At 35.8% G+C, this 21,049-nt stretch overlaps 1 protein-coding gene across 1 annotated transcript in view; it reads right to left on the reverse strand.

Moving 5' to 3' along the window:
* Window positions 1–21,049, reverse strand: part of nkain2 (sodium/potassium transporting ATPase interacting 2) — a 172,557-nt gene that overhangs the window by 46,120 nt on the left and 105,388 nt on the right. Inside the window, exon 4 of the mRNA XM_067383178.1 lies at window positions 11,601–11,801. Coding sequence (XP_067239279.1) covers window positions 11,601–11,801 — 201 coding nt within the window. The remainder of the gene's footprint in view (window positions 1–11,600; window positions 11,802–21,049) is intronic.

Genomic DNA, 21,049 nt, shown 5'->3' on the forward strand with positions numbered 1-21,049 from the left:
TGAGGAGATATTTCATCGTATAATTCTGATCTTTTCAAATCGCTAGGGATTTAATCATCGGCCCAAAGAATAATCTTCTGCAATACAATGCAGTAAAGTGGCATGCGACACATTTTTTCTTTTATATACATAGCTGTATATTAAAACTGACATGAAACATTATTTGCAGCCTATTATACCTTAAAGGGTTAGTTCACCCAACAATAAAAATTCGGTCATTAATTACTCACCCTCATGTGGTTCCACACCCGTAAGACAAATTAAGATATTTTTTATGAAATCCAATGGCTCAGTGAGGCCTCCATTGACAGCAAGATAATTATCTCTTTCAGATGCCCAGAAAGTTACTAAAGGCATATTTAAAACAGTTCATGTGACTACAGTGGTTCAACCTTAATGTTATGAAGCGACGAGAATACTTTTTGTGTGCCAAAAAAACAAACAAAATAATGACTTTATTCAACAATATCTAGTTATGGGTGATTTCAAAACACTGCTTCATGAAGTTTCAAAGCTTTTACGAATCTTTTGCTTTTGTGAATCAGTAGTTTGGATCGTGTATCAAACTGCCAAAGTCATAGGATTTCAGTAAAAGAGGCTTCAAAGTGTTTCAAAATGTTTCGAAATTTCAATAGTGTAAATGAAATTTGCTCTTTAATATGCAGAAAGGAATATGTATCTGGACTTCACTTGATCATTTATAGAAAATGAACACAGATATCATTTAAATAAAATTCTGCATAACACCTGCTTTCTGCGGGCGGAGAAAAGCATGTTAATTGCACCAGGCAAATAGCGCTGAGATTTGTAAATAAAGTGAATTCTATAATAAGCTTCATTTGCATAGAAAGGAGGCGTGTCTGCACTGAATAGAATGACAAACGACTTAATGACTTAATTTAAATACATATGCAAGTGCATAAACCACCTGGTCAAGTAGGCGGTTAGTGAATATTGCGCAGCTTTTTGCACCGAAATATCATGGTAAATTGGTGAATTCGCCCCACAGAGTGCAAGAGGAAGACGAGGAGAGCAAGAGAACCTTGGATTATCACGAAGCGATCGTTGTACGATTTTGATATTAGCTCACACTACGGGCCTTTCATTATCATACAACTCTACTTAATTACTTTCAGACTGACGCTCCCTTACTGTGTAATGACGCATGCAGCCTTACTAATGTCTGAGATGCTTGTAAATGAATGGTCGAAGGCTCCACATCCATTTCGGCTGGGAGAGAAACCTAATTAACTGAAGGTGCCGCACTGTTGCTCTGACGCGGGAAAACAATGGGACCGAAGGCGCGTCTCGGAGCCTGCTGCAGGTGCCGTTCGGGAAAAAAAAAAGCACAAAGTGGCTGGCTAGCAGGGAAATGACAGCACTCCCTCCCAGATGCCTCCTCTGTAATCCACATAATTATCTCTGTGTGTGTGAAGATCGAGCTGTCATTACTGTAGTTCACATCAACGCCTTTTCAACAAGCCACATCCATCTCCACATTACTGAATCGAATTAACCTCCAGGTTATTTTCATTAATAAATATGAGATAAGAAATTATTACTTGGACACTTTGTGTTCTGTCAAATGACTGTGTTTTAGTGAAAGAGAAGACGAGCAAAATTTGCTGATCAATTGTGTTCTTGTCAGCTAGATAAAATGAGAAGTGCGGAGAGGGAGCGAGAGAGCGGTTGTCTCCATAGTTAACCGATCAAAGAGGCACTTATTCGCTTTAGGAGAAAATAATGAACGAGTCAATTTTTCAACACCCCGATTCCTATGTGGGGAACAAAGACGATCATTATGTATCTGAAGGGATGATTGAAAATGTTGTCTATGCATCCAGACACAACTGGGGAGGGTCTGAAACATAAAGAAACACGTTGTGAGGTGGCAAAACAGCACAGGCATATATTTCTAGCTCCAATTATGAATTTCTTCTCTGAGATGTTGTTGCAAACAAAGACGCTTCCAGAGAAAACACATTACGAACGAGCATCTGAGTTCACTTGGTTGCATAAACAAGCAGCAAGACAAAGACTGTTCCCTCACTGCAAATAGAGCTCTGGAAGAACTTGCGTCTGAGCCCTGACAGTCTTAACAATTGCTTTTGATTCTTGTTCAATTAAATAGATTTAGCATGTAAAGTATAATCTACAGACACACATACAGTCATTATCGCTAAAACTTTAATCTTTTATCACCCTGAAAGGGTTTCATTTGTGATAAATGATGCTGCCTAAAATACATATATGGGTCATTTCACGAAATCGGAACTTTGTAAAATTTAAATATAAAATAAGTTTAATAATAATAATAATAAAAAAAAATGTATCTATGAAATCAAGACAACTTAAAATCACAATAAATGAAATTGTGTCATCTCAGGCTATGTAATTTTTTATTTTATTATTACTTTTCTTCCTCATGTTTTGTTATTTTTGTCATCCCTGTTACAGACATAATCATTACTATGTACTACAGTTTTAATTACAACTATGTAATAGTTTTCACACATATGAGCAGTATTTATGTCCCCTTTTTCAATGGGGTTGTTTTAAAAAAAATCATTTATTTGTCATTCAGATGACCAAGAACATCCTAATTTTGCAGACTGATCACCTGTCAATTAAGAAAAATATATATATTTACAAGAGAGATATTAAAAGAAGGGCTTTGTCCAAAACAAAGTAGAGCGATTATTACAATTGAAAAACTTGGAAGGCCATGTCAAATATTATTTTTACATTTTTTATGAAATTAATGACAGTAACAGGATTGACATAATGGTCACAGGACTGACTAGAGTAACAGGGATGACGGGACACACATTCTTCAGCATGTTTACATAATACTGTAAAGTTTCTATGTTTTTAATTTACATTATATTATTTTGCATTCACTTTGCATAGCTGTATTATTGAAACATTCAATTTTTAAGAGATCAAGGGCCTCATTTATAAAAATGCTGAGCATAAACCGTCCTAAATTTGATCTTACGATCATTTCTCAGATGTGCGTACGTGTGATTCATAGAATGAACAGAAAATGAGTGAAACTCAGATGTGAAATCTATAAATCACAAATAATCTTGAACTTGCTTGCAGCTGAATGGTTTCAGTTCTCCTCGTTGTAAACGATACTTAATTAATGTAATTTACATATAAAAGATCAGCAGTCATCATCCAAATCCTTCAATTTAGAATGGTGAGCTGCAAGAATAGCTTTGATTTCCAAAAACCTGCAGTAATCTTACAAGGAAAAGTGTGTACGTCTGCTCAGACCCTGACGTGGTGCTAAACACTTTTCCACGTCAGAGAACATTTTATAAATATGAGCATTGGCGTGGATTTAAGAGTACTCACACTCTAAGATCAAATCAGTGTGTACACACGCTTTATAAATGAGGTCCCTAATGTTTTAAAGGTACTGTAATTAGACCCATGCGTCCATCTGTGTCAGTGTGTCCCCTCACAGAACTTAAAATATATATGATCTGGTTTAATTATTAGGCAAGAAAGATGATCAGATCTTGGTCTTCCTATGATCATCTGAAACCAGATTAAATAGTTTATATATTTAATTTATATATTAAGTTTATATAATATATTTAAATAGTTAACACTTTAATTACAAGATTCGTGTACCAACAATACTAATACTAACAATACTATAAATACTAACTGATGCTCACATTGACCCACCCACACTGAATGATATAGACATTAGATCAATAATACACCTGGGATGACCTTTTAAAATTTTAAACAGATAAATGTTAAAATCAGTGTGGCTAAGGTGACAGTCATCCCTGTTAGCCCTGTTACTTTTTGAGTAACAGGTCTTGACATGTGGGTAACAGGGCTGACAGTAACAACTTTGACAATTTCAAGCTAGTTTGCTAATTTGCTAGCTAACAGACCAAAAGCACATGTTGTACACTTTGAAGGGATATACTTGTTGTAGATAATGATTATATTACATTAAAGAAATAAGTGTTTAAATGTATACTTTAAAAAATGGTAACAGGTTTGACATTGCATGATATCCCCCCCTCAGTCAAACCTCATAAAGCATCAAAAATAGAACATTATAGAAAAGACAGATAAATTTATTGTGTTTAAACTGTTGGCATACTGGTTGAGGGATGCTGTAATTTCTTGTTAACATAAGCAATTTTTAAAGGGGACACAAATAATACAAGCTAAAATTGTACTTGTAGATATATGTAACACAAAGCAATAGTTGTTTAAATATGAATTAGGTTCATAGGTTCACCATGCGGTCATATTATAATTATTAAATTATCTTGCGTCCTTCACATACTATTTTATGTTTTGTCTGGGATGTCTAGCAATCCCACTGATCTGGCACTTAACATCATATTGAGCAAAATCCAACACAACGCTACAATATTAGCCTACAATTATAGTTCACACATAGGCTTATCACTGTGCTAGTTGTAGTGGATGACTTACAATCCAACAAGCTACAGTATTAAACACGCTACTAAACAAGCTAGGTAACGTTATAATCGCTAACATAGCAGACTCATGGAAAAATACATAACTTTTTTGTCATGACTAATTTATTAATGAAAAGAGTCACTTCATCTGATGTTTAAAGTGAATAAAATTGCCTTGACAGCCTACTTACTGGAGTTCCACAACTACTGAAGAACTTTGTTCTTTCCCACCGGACTTATGTGTAAGAGAGGTGCGCGGTGGACCAAAGCACCATGAGGCAAGGGAGGGGGGACTCAAAATGTTTCTAAACTTAAAACGCAATTTTTGCCCCGTTTGCGTTTGTATTGTTTTATTACTTACACAATGATTTTAAATATATACCAGTGTATTATGTACAATGTACACATATTTTAAATTTTTTTATTTTTTTATTTGGGGGGGTTTCCACCCATGTCTGAACAAACATGTTCAGGTATCATTTGATAGAAAATATTTTACTTTTTAATAAAATATAAATTATATATTACATTAAATTGGGACATTTTCTTGCTGAGAAACAGCTGATAAAAGACAAAATATATATATAATTTTAAAAAAATAGTTTTTCTTTTTTTTTTGTGACATGGAATAACTCAGGAACACAATAAGATTGCTAGAAAATTCTTTTTTGTTGATGCTCTCCTATATGTGAGCTGCATCTGGTTCAATTTTCGTGGTGATAGCATAAAGAATAGTTTGAAAAATTGTTGTTCATTTTTTCTGCAGCCAGGTGGCGCCAACGGGCGGTAAACTCCGGTTTAGAGGTGCTTCTCAGCAATCGTTAGGAGTTTTTCAAAATGGTTAGATGCATTAAAATGATGAGATTCTAAGCTTTGAAATTATATCTATTATGTGTTATTCCACATTGGAAAACGAACATGGATGAGTCCGGGAATATTGGATACACACTGCATCCTGGAGAGATGAGAGACATGTTTTCAGCCAAGTGTGTTAAATCATTCCGTGAGTAATATCTTGTGATCAACGCAATATATTATATTATTATATATATTTTGGATTCATTTTAATCTTGAGAATCTGCTTTAAATATTGATGTGCGATTTTTTATGATCTGTGCATCTTTCATGAAGTTATGAGCACATGAAATATACATACTTGTATTCAGTTAGCGGCTGTGCTGTTTTTGTTGAAAACGCATATTACTCACTCATTAGAGGATGAAAACAATGCAACAGAAGCATGTTGGAGGCTTGATATGAAAATTTAAAGTCTCTGGTTTTATATGCAAAAATATTTTTTGTGCTACCTATATGGATTCAATTTTTATTGGCTTTTAAAGAGAGACACGCAAATGGGAGCGCTGACGCTCCATCCGGTCTTAAGGGGTTAAACAACCTGAAAACTAGAAAAAAAGAAACTTCAAGAAACTTCAAGAAACATGGAGCAATAAACTTAGCTTGTCTCAGCTAGGTGGGTTCAGAGAATGACCCAAACTGTGACTCTCCGCCGGGACACCAGGAACAAAATGCTAGCAATAAACTTCAGGCCTTGATATTGTTTTACACTCCTTTGGAACGGTCTGAGCAGCCAGCGGTGGGACTCAACTCAGCACTTCTGCTGACACAGACATATGTCTTGTCCCTTTCAATGCTTCAGAGAGAGCTTAATTCAATCATTGTCTTATTGATCCTAGCCTACTGTAACAGTTTCTGTGTTTAGAAGACTAAGCATTATTGAACATGCAATGACTTCAACAGTTTCCTACATAATATCTGACAGCCCCTAACAATATTTCTTTTTCCGCATAGGAAAGTGTGTGACCTATAGGAAAGAAAAATCATTTATGAGATGTCTTTAATATCTCCTATACAGCAATAAAATGAAATGAAGGGCAAATGGTGACTTTCTTGAACTTTTATTATGAAATCAAAAAATCTCTCATTAAATTCTTCCAAGACCATAAGATTTGAGCTTTGACATTCACATTCATTCTATAGCTCCATAATCTACTGTATGTCAACAACTGTCTCATTTCTATAAATTGTTTTTCCTATTTCATTGTTATAAAATTAACAGCAAACCATTTTTGATTTCTTTGAATCTTCACAGATTCGACATCCTAAGGTTCTCTGTTGTTCAGCCAGGAATGTTAAAAGGAATGTTAACACATTTAAAGGTGCCCTAGAACGTCTTTTTAAAAGATGTAATATAAGTCTAAGGTTTCCCCTGAATGTGTCTGTGAAGTTTCAGCTCAAAATACCCCATAGATTTTTTTAATTCATTTTTTTAACTGCCTATTTTGGGGCATCATTAACTATGCACCGATATATAGGTTGCGGCCCCTTTAATTCTCGTGCTCCCCCTCCCCCGGAGCTCGCGCTTGCCTTGAACAGCATAAACAAAGTTCACACAGCTAATATAACCCTCAAAATGGATCTTTACAAAGTGTTCGTCAAGCAGCATGTCTAATCGCATAAGTATTGTATTTATTTGGATGTTTACATTTGATTCTGAATGAGTTTGATAGTGCTCCGTGGCTAAAGCTAACATTACACACTGTTGAAGATTTATAAAGAATGAAGTTGTGTTTATGAATTATACAGACTGCAAGTGTTTAAAAATGAAAATAACGATGGCTCTCTTGTCTCCACGAATACAATAATAAACGATGGTAACTTTAACCACATTTAACAGTACATTAGCAACATGCTAACAAAACATTTAGAAAGACAATTTACAAATATCACTAAAAATATCATGTAATCATGGATCATGTCAGATATTATCGCTCCATCTGCCATTTTTCGCTATTGTTCTTGCTTGCTTACCTAGTCTGATGATTCAGCTGTGCAGATCCAGACGTCCTGCCCTTGTCTAATGGCTTGAACATGAGCTGGCATATGCAAATATTGGGGGTGTACATATTAATGATCCCGACTGTTACGTAGCAGTCTGTGTTATGTTGAGATTCACCTGTTCTTCAGAGGTCTTTTAAACAAATGAGATTTGAGAAGGAGGAAACAATGGAGTTTGAAACTCAGTGTATGTCTTTTCCATGTACTGAACTCTTGTCATTCAACTATGCCAAGATAAATTCAATATTTAATTCTAGGGCACCTTTAATGTGTTACATGCTGAAATATACTATGAGTGAAAATTATTTCTACACTTTTTCTTTTAGGTTTAGAAAACACTGAATAAAGATATTTAGACAAGCTTTCTCATATTTTGTACTTCATCATAAGGTACGGTAAAAAAAACTGGAATGGTAAGCGAAATCCCTTACGTTTACAGTCAGAAGGTGAAGCTTTCTTGGGAAGCAGGTGTGCTTCAATATTGTCATTTCCACAGCACCACATTCAGATCTGTTTCATCAACACACATGCCTAATTACATGGCATGTGTGAAGTCATTATAAAACACCTCAGCAGCCTTGGGATTCTCTCATACTCAAGCAATCTAACAGGGCTTCAGCTATGTAATTACAAGGAAACAGAAAGAAAAAAATGAAATAGTGATTTTTATATCACATAGCTTCCTGCAGTAGAATAGAGACCAGACCATCAATAAGGGAATAGTGGTTCCTACTCTCCTCTCTGGAGAGGGGGCACCACAAAGCCACTAAAAGCTCCCACCAGGCGCTCTGTCTGCAGCTGCCTTTCTCCTCAGCTATTCGCTATATAATATCTCAACAGGAACATAAGTCGTAACAGAGGAAGGTCTATAAATATCGGTGTGAATGGAGCCGATACCTGCCTGTGCTCTGTTACAGGTCTTTATGAGACACCCGTGCTCACCATTAAAGTTACTGACCCCCTGACATCACAGCTGATAAGGTACAGTATACCAGTCTCACAAAGAAATGCTCTCACATACAGCCCAATTCATGCTACAACTTGAGATATTACATGCAAAAAGCATGTTATCAGTAACAAAACATTGTTCACAAATGTAGTCTTTGATTAAAACATGCAGTGCATTTTGGTAGTTGCCAAATAACATGTTCATCAACATATTTTCAACATCAAGATTTGAAGCATATATATTTCTATTGGTAACTAACATGAAATACTTGAATTCCTGTGGCGTGACATTCTTCATTTCATCAAAAACCAAACAGTTAAATGAAATGAGTTTGTTTCACTCAAATAATAATGAAAGTTCATTGTACTTATTAGAAAAATGTTGCGTGAACTCAAAACTTGATTGTAGTAAGCTGAACTTAATATGATTGAGTTACAACAGATTTTTAAATCCCAGCATGTTTTATTTTATTTTATTTTTATAAAACTGCATATTACTATAAATACAATTTTTATTTGTACAGCAACAATTTTTATTTGTAAAGCATCTTTAATACATTAAATGTAGATAATCCATTTATATAATTATGATGACCTTTTATAAGCTCATTTTAATTTGGAGAGTACATAGATTATTTGTATTATTTGTATAAAATTAATTTGTCACACCACAGGACCATTAAAAAGGAGCGAAGGCAAACATTTTTTTAAAATGATGAATTAAGAAACTGTGGGGGAAAATGGTGATCAGTTATACTGTATACATTTTTGATCAACATTCCAGATTTTCACAATTTGTCACCACAATTTAGCTCATTAAAGTAGTAATATTTAATCTTAATTAAAATAAAAACTGTTCATAATGTGGACTGTATTTATAACAAATACAAAAACCCTATTTAAAACAGCCAAAGTATAGCATGTCATCCTGCACGACACTGCAGCTGCTACTTCATGTAAACAACCTATTTAACATCTGTAAATAATACCTTTCCAAGTGAAACACTACTTTTATGAAAAGTAGGCTCTGATATTACTGTTTCACGTATTTCACATTCCTTGTCCCTGCGGCCTTGGTTACATCAGAAAACAAATATCTTTCTGCTAGAAATCAAAAGGATATTACAGTTAGATTATGAAAACAAACAAAACAACGTGCACTGATGAATCATGCAGTAAACAGGGTCAATTTTGATTTCATGTTGCGTTGGGCAAAAAACATGTTTGAAATTAGATTTCGTTGTATGAGAATGAAAGCCGAGGGAGAGTATTGTACAGGCTTGTAATCAGAGAATTGCTGTATCCACGTTGGAGGGGGTTCACTTCACTATTGCATTAGAGACACTGATTGTGGAGGGGGGTAGAAGCAGGTGTCGCAGGTAATGGAAGAGATAAAGAATAAAGACTCGAAGGAAGGCAGCATGCTGAGCTCCTATTAACAACCCGCATTCAAGCAATATCAGCACTGGAGCCCGGCCAAACTGCTTGATGCCTCTCATATTCTGAAGCGTTTCCTGAACTGTTATTTACAGACTTGGTGTAATCAACTGGTTTTCTTTTAAACAGACAAAAACAAATGTACTGCACCGACGACTACCGAATTTTCTCTAAAGCAGAGCATCTCATCCTTGGAAACAGTCAGTTATATAGTTTAGCTGTCATTTGTACACTAAAATTTAAAGGATTAGTTCACTTTATATTTTAATAAATATCCTGACACATCCGAGCTTTATAATGGCAGTGAACAGGAGTCAGAAGCATGAGCTAAAGCAACCGCATCGATTCACATCCATCCATCATAAAAGTTTACTCAACAAGGCTCAGGGGGTTAATAAAGGCCTTCTAAAGTGAAGCGATGCATTTGTGTAAAAAATATATCCATATTTAACAAGTTATGAAGTAAAATATAGCTTCCACCAGACCGCCTTCTGTATTCAAGTTAAGAAGAAAGTGTAAACTGGCATCGCGTCAGTTAAGCTTTTTCCATAAGATTAATAGGGAAGAAGTAGGACGTAGAATAAGCTTTTTGAACTGCAAGAGTTTTACAAATTCTTTGTACACTGAATATACGGAATATGGATTTTTTTTACACAAACACAGCCTTTATTAACCCCCCGGAGCCGTGTGGAGTACATGTTTATGATGGATGGATGGATGTGGATACTCATGCATACTCATGGCCCCCTGTTCACTGCCGTTATAAAGCTTGGATGCATCAGGATATTTATTAAAATATCTCCAATTGTGTTGAAAGAAGAAAGTCATATACACCTAGAATGCATTGAGTGTGAGTAAAGCTTGGGGGTAATTTTCATTTGAAAGTGAACTAATCCTTTAATCACAGAATTCCACGATTGACCAATCAGAAGAGACATATAATAAAGGACTGTAAATGTACACTGCCGTACAAAAATGTGGGATCTGTACGGTTTTTAATGTTTAAAGTCTCTTCTGCTCAACAAGGCTACAATTATTTGATAAAAAATACAAAAACAGTAATATTGTGAAACAATATTACAATTTAAAATAATTATTTTCTATTTGAATATATTTTGTCATTTATTCCTGTGATGCAAAGCTGAATTTTCAGCATCATTACTCCAGTCTTTAGTGTCACCCGATCCTTCAGAAATCATTCTAATATGCTGATTTGCTGCTCAAGAAACATTTCTGATTATTATCAATGTTGAAAACAGTTGTGTACCATTTTTTTCAGGATCATTTGGTGAATAGAAAGTTCAAAAGAACTGTTTTGTAAAATTATAATTGTCTTTACTGTCACTTTTTACCAATTTAATGCATTCTTGCTGAATGAGAGTATTACTTTAATTTCTTTCAAAAAAAAAAAAAATCTTACTGACCCCAAACTCTTTTATGGATGTATATATTTACAAAAAGCTTTCTGTTTCAGATAAATGCTGTTCTTATGATCTTTGTATACAAAGAATCCAAAAAAAGTACACTACTGTTTTCAACATTGATAATAATAAATGTTTCTTGAACAGCATATCAGAATGATTTCTGAAGGATCATGTGACACATGATTTTTCATGCTGAAAATGTAGCTTTGCCATCACAGGAATAAACTGCATTTTAAAATATATTCCGATAGAAAACAGTTATTTTAGATCGTAATATTCGTTCAAAACATACTGTTTTTTGTGTGAAATCAAATAAATGCAGCCGTGGTGAGCAGTAGATACTTCTTTTAAAAAAATTAAAACTTTCCCAAACTTTTGGACAGCAGTGTATATTTAATACCAGTCCAGAAGTCTTGATCACAAGCACAGCAAAAGGAAAGAAAAGCCCTGTAAAGGATTAGACTGTACTCACAGCCAGGATAATCTGCAAGGAACTGTGGGCCACCTCCACATACTGGTACTCCAGCAGGCAGCCGGCGATGCTGATGTAGCGATGGTCCTCTGGGGCCCAGGACGGAGGAGGGGTCACGGGGGTCACCCTGCACCCTGGGCCGTTCTCCATCCACCAGGAGCGATGCATGGAGATGTTAAAGGTCATAATCAGGTCTGTGTCCTGCAGGAAAGAAAAATGAATCAGAAGAGATGCTATATTTACTTTTAAGTGAAATTTCAATGCTCTATATGCTTCTGTTTCACCATACATAAATAAAATGGCACCAAAAATATGAGTATATTCAAAACAAAAGCCAAAGATCACTTGCTTTTATGGTAAAGTTAGTCCATTTCCTGGCAATCAAATAATTTCAATTATGTATTCAAGCTTTTAAGATATAATAATCTGAACGCTGACTTATTTAACAATGTAGGTCAAATAACATGCACTCTGGAATATTTTAATCAAGCTAAATCCAGTCCACTCTTGTTTAATGGCGGCTAAAAGAGCGAGGAATTTCTCCCCAGTATGACACCTCAAATTTTAACCTCTGGAAATGTACGATTTCATACATCAGTTTATATTAAAAACAATCATATTCTGGCTTGCGATCATTGTATGATTTAAAAAGTCTCACACTGGAAACAGGATCTCTAGCAGCCATTGAAGGGCTTGTGTTTTTTTCTATCATTAATCAGTTTGAAGCTTTTAACATTTTGAGGCACAATTATTTAAGTGGCTCTTATGTGGTTAATTTTGAGATGTCAAAGGGACTCACAGAGCAATAACCAGCCAACACATACTTATAAATGTGGCATGAGATTAATTCCACAATCAAGTGGTGGAAGAAATCACATTTCTCAAATCCCAAATTCACTTTTGTGTGCCATTTTTCAGCCTTAATGATCTGCACGCTGGCGACTGAAGTGTTTGCAATATCCTGGGTCATTTGAGTGAATGCCAGTTACACAAGTGGAGGATTATTCACCAGGGCTTTGAGTGTGCAATGAGAACATATTCAAACAAATCCATCAGTCTTAGGGAAACACACGCCAAGCCTAGACACAAAGCAGAAAGAAAGAAACAGAGCTCTAACTCTCACACCTACAGAAGCACGACTGCATAAATGTGATGCACATGTTGAGTGTTCCATGAAATCCCTCTAAAGAGCAGAGATTGTGCATTTTAAAGCCAGATTTAAGGTCCTAAAAGTGTTGAAGCTAGGCACTGAGAGTGCTATTCATGTTAGAACTTGAAGGACAACAACACCATATAGGAGTATTGTTGTCTTAAAAAGTGCTTAAAGGAATTCCATTTTGATGACTCATGTCGCACTAAACAGACTTTTGTCTAATCATATGAGATGAATCCTTTACAAATTTCCCTTTTCATATAATATAGAAAGGCAGCTCTACTGCATATTACCAATCATAAGTTTGGTGTCAAAAATCCACATCCAGCACATTTTTTTTCCTTTTTTATTTTTTACTTTGATATGTCCAATCCAATCTTAAATACTGAAATCTGAAAAAATAAAAAACCTGATTATATTGGATTTTAAAAACAAAAAGAAATCACTACCAAATATCCATGCTAACAAAAAGCATCTCTTTAGCATTTGTCGAAAACTTGCCTCCAGTGTTTTCTGAGGCAGAGTGAATCATCTGAGGGGCCCAAGTCACAGTCCCCATTATGTTTTCTTAAAGGGCGCTGGAGGATCAATCACTCGCCCACCTCCGTAAATGGCTTCACTGTTTGCCCAGCCAGTGTGGGTGATGTGATAAAGCACTTTTAATCCATTTCAGAACGCACACTAACGGCAGACGTTTTGTTGAAGACTTGCCCAACCTCACACTGCAGTGTCTATCTCAGCGTGAGAATGACATTGGCCGTCTGAAAGGCTCCTGAATTACTCTCCCTGAATAAGCCCTGTTCCTCCTTAGAGGGATACTTAGCACTTCTCATTCTGTGAAATACAAACCGAGACCTCGGTGCACCTTTGCTTCTTATTAAAACATATACAAAGAACCTGAATGGTTGGATTGATTTGTTTCCACCAAATCAATACCCCTTGTATAGCAGTGCAGGGCAAAGCCTTGTTTGTCCAAAGAAACACATGTGTCACGCTCCAATGATGAACATAAATAGCCATCATGATAAAAAAAAGTGAATCAGAGCTTTGACTGAATGCAGTGTCATCCAAGCACACAAAGTACACAAACACCTTTTGCCTCAGATGTTTTGAATTTTTGAAGGAACAAACTGCTATACAATATGTTTGCTATACAATGTTGTCTTCATAAATAACAATATTGAAGGTAGGCTTTTGGGCATTTATACATGTAAATGCAGTTAAATGTAGGGTAGGCGATATTTTTCATAAACACTTTTTGTTATACTGGTTGAAATGCTCTTCATATCCTTATAGCAATCAATAATACTCCGTGCACCCTGTTCACACAGACATCACACATCATCAGCGAGTGCCGCAAAAAAACAGCAGCTGCCTTATACAGTTCCTCCTGAACCAAAACAATGTGCATATGCTGTTCATGTCATAACTACCGTAATTAAGAGATGGCAACCCGTGATGTTCTACTCTGAGCTCTTTATGTCCTCAAACTCAGATTTGCTCAGATCTCACACTATCAACGCCGAAATTAATCTGCAGCAGTCAGGTGGTACAAGTCAGCTCTCTTTAAGTTTGTAAATTTACATTTATTATTATTGTAATGTTTTTGCTTTGAGACGTGAGGTAATTTTACGGTGTCTCTAGTGACACTTTGCAGACTCTGTGCACGTTCATGTGTTTTGGAGGAGGCGTGGCTTTAGAAAGCACTTTGAAGGGAGGATGGGATTTTATGCTTTCAAAGCTAGCTTCCTATTGCTAGCATCTTCAAAATTGCCTAAGTAACCCGTCCTACTCGACCCGCTCCGAGCAGGATTTGAACCAGGGTCTCCAGCGTGGGAGGCGGGCCTGCTAACAAAAACGCTAAAGACCGCAGCCAGTGAGGTTTACAAGCACAGCTCCTACAGGCCTATGTTACACCTACCCTACCTTTAAGTACTATAAATGGATTTATATGGCTGCCTTAATATTCTAGAAAGTGGTCCCTTGCAAAGGTTTCATTTATCCTTATCATTAAAAAGTTTTAAATGCTTAGTCAGATACCAGATGTGTCAGACCTGCATCTTTTTCCTCTTTCCATTGAAAGAGAAGGACACAGGCTAAATAAAGTGTACATGTTGCCTCACTCTTCCGCTCTGTTGCTTCCTGTCTTTCTAACAGGTGTAATGAACATCAGCCGAGTGGATAAACGCAATCCATCAGCAGTCAAATAGCAGGGCAGACTGCTCAACACATCAGCATTTCAATCTGCAAAGCGACAGGGGTCCTGCAGACAAACACTCCTCCATTACTCTCCTTCAGTCCATGCCAGAGTCACCGCGACACGAAACATGGACGGCCTGAAAGAAGGGCTGACAGTGAGGGGTTGTCAGGACAGTGTCTGGAGATGGATGAGACCACATTTCAACAGGAATTATGGGCTGACATGCCAGCATGCTTTACAGTGAGTGATGGTGGATGGTGGTAAAGGAAGTAGTTGGTGCCCTGCTAGGCCAATCAAAACAAAGAACATACTGTATTTACGATCCTGTAGTTTGATACTGTTGTGATGTAATGTCTAAAAACAGTAAAACATCTCCATTAATCATTACAGTGTTCATTAATTGATCAAAAATACATTAAATATGGCAATATTCTAATATATTAGAAAGGTTGACATGGAGAACGCTAAATCTTGAACCTTTTAAAAAAACGCTGAAAAGAGGAGAGTCTGGCAAAACGTGACAAAGCTCGTAATAAAACAAGAATCAACAGTGGCATGGCGTTCTGGAGATGGCGAGAATTGAAGGATTTGAAATTTCAGCATCATTACTCCAGTCTTCAGTGTCACATGATCCTTCCGAAGTCATTCTAATTTGCTGATTTGGAGCTCAAGAAACAGAAATCTTTTGTAACATCTTGTCACTTTTGATAAATTTATAGCATCTTTTCAGAATAAAAGTATTGTATTATATTTATTCTGTATTTCTTAAAAAAACAACAACAAAAAAAAAAAGCGTCAAACCTTTGAAGAAATTTTTGTAATGATTTATGATAATGAAATATGTATCATCATTGGCCTTCCTTTAGCTTCTTGTCACTCAAATGGTAAAGCATGGCGCAAGCAACGCCAAGGTTGTGGGTTCGATTCTCAGGGAAAGCAAGCACTGATAAAATCTGTACCTTGAATGCAATATAAGTCACTTTGGATGAAAGCATAAATAAAAATGAAAATGTAAATGTAAAATAAAAAACAAAACAAACAAACAAGCAAAAAAACAGTCAGGAAGCAATTTCATTGGTTTCACTGACAAGCTTAGCACTGAATCACTGTATATGCAGATCAAACAAAGGTGGCATATTTCAGCAGCAAGCTCTATAGTCTGGGTCCATCGACCTCATGCAAGTTCAATATATAAAGATTCATGAACATATTTAGATCAAAGGAACAAATCATGATTTATATTTGGTGACCTACAACTATGCTTGAGCATATTTGTATAGTCTTGCTGTGAAATGCAATTCAAGACAGACATATTGAGCATGGCTGACTACAGATAAAACCCTGGTGTTCCACTAGAAACATGAGATTAGATTTATTCAAAGAACAAAGGAACATATCCACAAAGAGAGAAATTATGACTGACTCAATGTCTCCTAGACTCCTACGTTTTCTAATAAAAACATTTCTGCTGGAACAACATCCTACCCTTACTAAAACACAGAGTGCTTTAGAAAATAAATTAAAAGACATAATAATTGCTGATAATTAATGGTGTTTGTTAAGGCAAGTACTATTGGTTTTTGAACAAAGCCTTCCTTTCGGCGGTGGACAGGGGTGGCCACCCGTGACCCTGTCGCCGGTTCACCACTGTTCCTTTCTTGGACCACTTTTGATAGATATTGACCACTGCAGACCGGGAACACCCCACCATAGCTGCAGTTTTGGAGATACTCTGACCCAGTCGTCAAGTCAATCATGATTTGGCCCTTGTCAAACTTGCTCAAATCCTTACGCTTGCCCATTTTTCCTGCTTCTAACACATCAACTTTGAGGACAAAATGTTCACATGCTGCCTAATATATCCCACCCAATAACAGGTGCCCTGATGAAGAGTGTTATTCACTTCACCTGTCGGTGGTCATAATGTTATCCATGATTGGTGTATATTCCATTCTATGGAAAAAAAGGATATCAAAATTTGCTATGTAAGTTTTAATAAAAACATAATATGAGGGTGACATAGCTTTTATATATGGGTGATTTAATCCCTTAAAGTTAGCATTGTTAAATGCATGTTTTTGATTGACAGTACATTCACAAAAAGGGCCAAGAATAATATGCTCTTCTAAACACCACACTAAAGGGCCTTGTTTTGAAGTCACACTAGTTTTCTTACACATGCGATTTATTTATGCTTACAAAACCCAGTGGTCATGTTGGGATAATTCTCCATCATCAGGGATTGTTTGTTTTCGGAAAGCAATCAGAGGGCGTTTGGAGGGGATCAAGATGGGAAGACTCTGCCCCAGGATGACTGTCAATCATCTATCCATCAGTAAATGGGTTTCTACAGGCGAGAGCTACAGCAATATTTCCCTCAGGCTAACAACATGATATCTAGACTGGGGCAGAACAAAATGGAAGATTAAGACTACTAGGGATAGGCTTTATTTATTTATTTAGACAGGCTAAGCCTATTAGAAGTGGTTAAAGTTTCAGAAAGTGGGAATTTGAGATGGTTTGCTTGATTTTTTATTTTTTTCCAATTTATTTTCTAGAAGCATTGTTTACAGAAAGATGACAATAAGCACTACAGACTCCCATAATGCCACATGGCTTTCGAGACATCTCAAAAGCAGCTAGCATGCTATGAAGTGATGTCACCACATGAGAAGTGTTTTCGAAATATTCATGGCTTAAAGGGGACCTATTACGCAAAATTCACTTTGGTTATAAATGTGTGTTGGCAGTGTGTGTACACAACCACCCTATAATGATAAAATTCCAACCACTCCTTTTTTTTTTTTAATCCCCATAAATCATAAGTAGTGTCTCAGAACAAGCCGTTTCCAGATCCCAGGCAGTGTGACGTCACATTAGACACAGGCCCCGCCCATGAATGTTGACAGACACTGCCGTTTTAACATAAAAACCGGCCTGAGCGAGTTCACAGCGAGTTGTACAGTCCGCCACTGCTGCACTGACGAGAATGTCTCCCAAGCATTTTAGGTGTTCTGTAGCTGGATGGATTAATCCACATAGATCTCTCCATTTACTCCCTAAAGCTGAGCCGCTGAAGATGAGGTGGATTCATTTTGTTTTCCAAGAAAATGCTCCCTCAACTCTACTGAAATTCGTTTATGTCTGTGCGAATCATTTCACACCGGACTGCTTTGTGAACGAATGTCAATACAAAGGGACAATACAAAACAGAGGTTGTGCTAAAAATGTGTTACTCAAGGATAGATCAGTAAACTGTTCGTGATCCAGCTTACAGCCTCCAGAGTGATACTGGATACGGCAGTAATAAAGGTGAGAGCACTTTATTACAGTTCATTGGAGATTTACAGATGTAAAGTTTACCAGTTTATTAAGCAGCACCCGAAAAGGCATAAGGTCTTTATATATTTGTTTACTGTTAGTTGTAACGAGTGTTTCTGTGTAATTCGCTGTGTATGTTGATGATAATGCAAGGGAGAGAGAGTTTATGGATAATATTTTAATGCACACTTGCACTGTGTTTTATTACAGTGATTTTCTAGAGTGAAAACAGACGCTTCATAGTTTGTGTGAAGTACAATAAAGTTAATAAAACTCATCAGTAAACAGGCTTGTACTAATATAGTGGATAAAAACAAGAAGACAATATAAACTATAACCGTTATTAAACTAAACTATACTTGTTCTATCTCCGTGCAGCATGTATTAGCAGTTTCTGACATTATAGTTCATCCTGCCTGACTCCTGACACCGGAGAATGAGCTCTTGAAGCTCCGCCCTCTTAGGCCAAATGCAGCAACCTATTTGCATTTAAAGGGCACACACTGAAACGGCGCGTTTTTGCTCACCCCCAAAAAGTGGCAATTTTAACATGCTATAAAAATTATCTGTGGGGTATTTTGAGCTATTATATACACACTCTGGGGACATCAGAGACTTATTTTACATCTTGTAAAAGGGGGCATAATAGGTCCCCTTTAATGTCACACTAATGTGAATTTTTAGCCCTCAGAAAGGTACTTAAACATCTCCATTGCTCCAGCTATGTTTTATTACTAAAGGAAAAGAAGCAAAAAGAACCTGCTGCCTCCTTTTACCCAATGGTAATCAACTAGCATGGAGCTTCACAGTCAAATCAAATGCTCAATCTCTGGAAAATGTCCACATCTTGAACATACAATACTCCAACTATAAGACTATAACTATAAATATGAAATAAGTGACAAGAAGCAGTAATCATTTAGGAAAGTAAAGGTAACAATCACTAAAATCACTCAAGTCACAACAAAAGAAAAGAATGGCACAATGCTACACACGCTCCTATAATATTTAGCATAATAATAATAATAATAATAATAATAATTATTATTATTATTATTAATAATAATAATAATTATTATTGTTATTATTATTATTATTATTAAATGAATATATTGATAAATTATTTAAATTTATTACATTTATTCTATTATTATTAATAATAATAAATTAATTAATACATTTATTTGACTAAAATAATAATATATTGATAAAGTAAATAAATTAAATAATTTAGTAAATGTATTAAAAAAAAAGTATATATCTCTTTGGTACAAATCATATTTGAAACCCATACATATCCCACTTACAGGTTACAGGTTTCTGTTTTAGTGTCTGTTGTAGAAAAGATCAGAAGACATATTGAGCACGACATTTGCTTGGCATACAGATCTCACTCACTCTGCTGAGTCCCGGAGTCTCTGTTATTGTGACAGCAATTACAGGACCACAGGACCGTCAGAGGGGTCCGGATCATCACACACACTCTAATTGGCTGTCTTCACAAGAAGGTTTACTTTCGGCAGACTGACACACTGGGAGGTCAGCAATAAATATAACATAAAAAAAATGAAATAGAAGCGTTTAGGTCCATAGATACCAACCTAATATTTGCATTAATAAAGGTTGGAATTCTCACAGGTTAGCATGTAAGTATGGCTCAGTAGCCTGACTCCAGGTATTATAGACCTTGCTGGCTGCATTGCATTATGGGATTACCTTATCTGCAAATTATACAAGGCCCTGTTTACACCCATTAAGAATATTAAAATGTTCGAACAGCGCAAAAGACCACCTACTCTCCGACTACTGACCTAATGCGTAAGGGTCAATGACATGATGGGTCATTTTTTTGTCCAAACGCCTTAATAATAATACACCAAGATATGACATACAAAGTATGTAAGGTAGTACAACAACATCACTTTTATTGAATCCAAAAGGTTTTAATTATATTTTGCTATATAAATAAATAAATAATATATATATATATATATATATATATATATATATATATATATATATATATATATATATATATATATATATATATATATATATATATATATATATATATATATAAATAAATATAAAAAGGTATATATAAAGGTATTTTAAAGATGAAGATGAAGTGTCAAAAGGTATTTCGGTTTAACTGTCCAAAGGCCAATATAGCCAATTTATGCGTGATTAAAATATTTTAAAATGTAATAAATGTACACTTTAAAAACTTCAATAAATCTTCAAAATTAATTATATCGACATTATTATTATTATTATTTTTTTGCACTTTTAAAAACCTTATTTGTCAATGACTCACAAACATTATGGACGCTAGCCCGATGGGATTTTAACGGCTTTGTTGGGTGGAGGACAAAAACCTACCAAGCACAATGTTCTATCGCCGTTCCTGATTTCTAACATGCACTCACTGCTTTCAGCGTGGTTTTGCGGCTGTCAGAGCATAAACGAAAGGTCATACGTTCATATGTAAATTGCGAAAGCTTATTTTGTCCAATAGAAAAAACTCATACGTTTACCCACCCATAGACCCTCCTCTCAAAGAAATCGGGAAGTGGTTGAAAGTGGACAAAAGGGACAGATTAAAATACCAGGTGTAAACGGGAATGTCTCCCTCGTCTACTTGTGATCCGAACGACCAAAATGCATCTTAATACGTGGTGTAAACAGGGCCTAAGTGATGCCATAGAATCTGGCTAAAATCTTATAAGTCTGCATACGTTTTTTGCCTACTCTTTGGAAAAGTCTTCACATTGC

This window comes from Chanodichthys erythropterus, chromosome 4 (assembly GCF_024489055.1).
Source record: "Chanodichthys erythropterus isolate Z2021 chromosome 4, ASM2448905v1, whole genome shotgun sequence".
NCBI lineage: Eukaryota > Metazoa > Chordata > Actinopteri > Cypriniformes > Xenocyprididae > Chanodichthys > Chanodichthys erythropterus.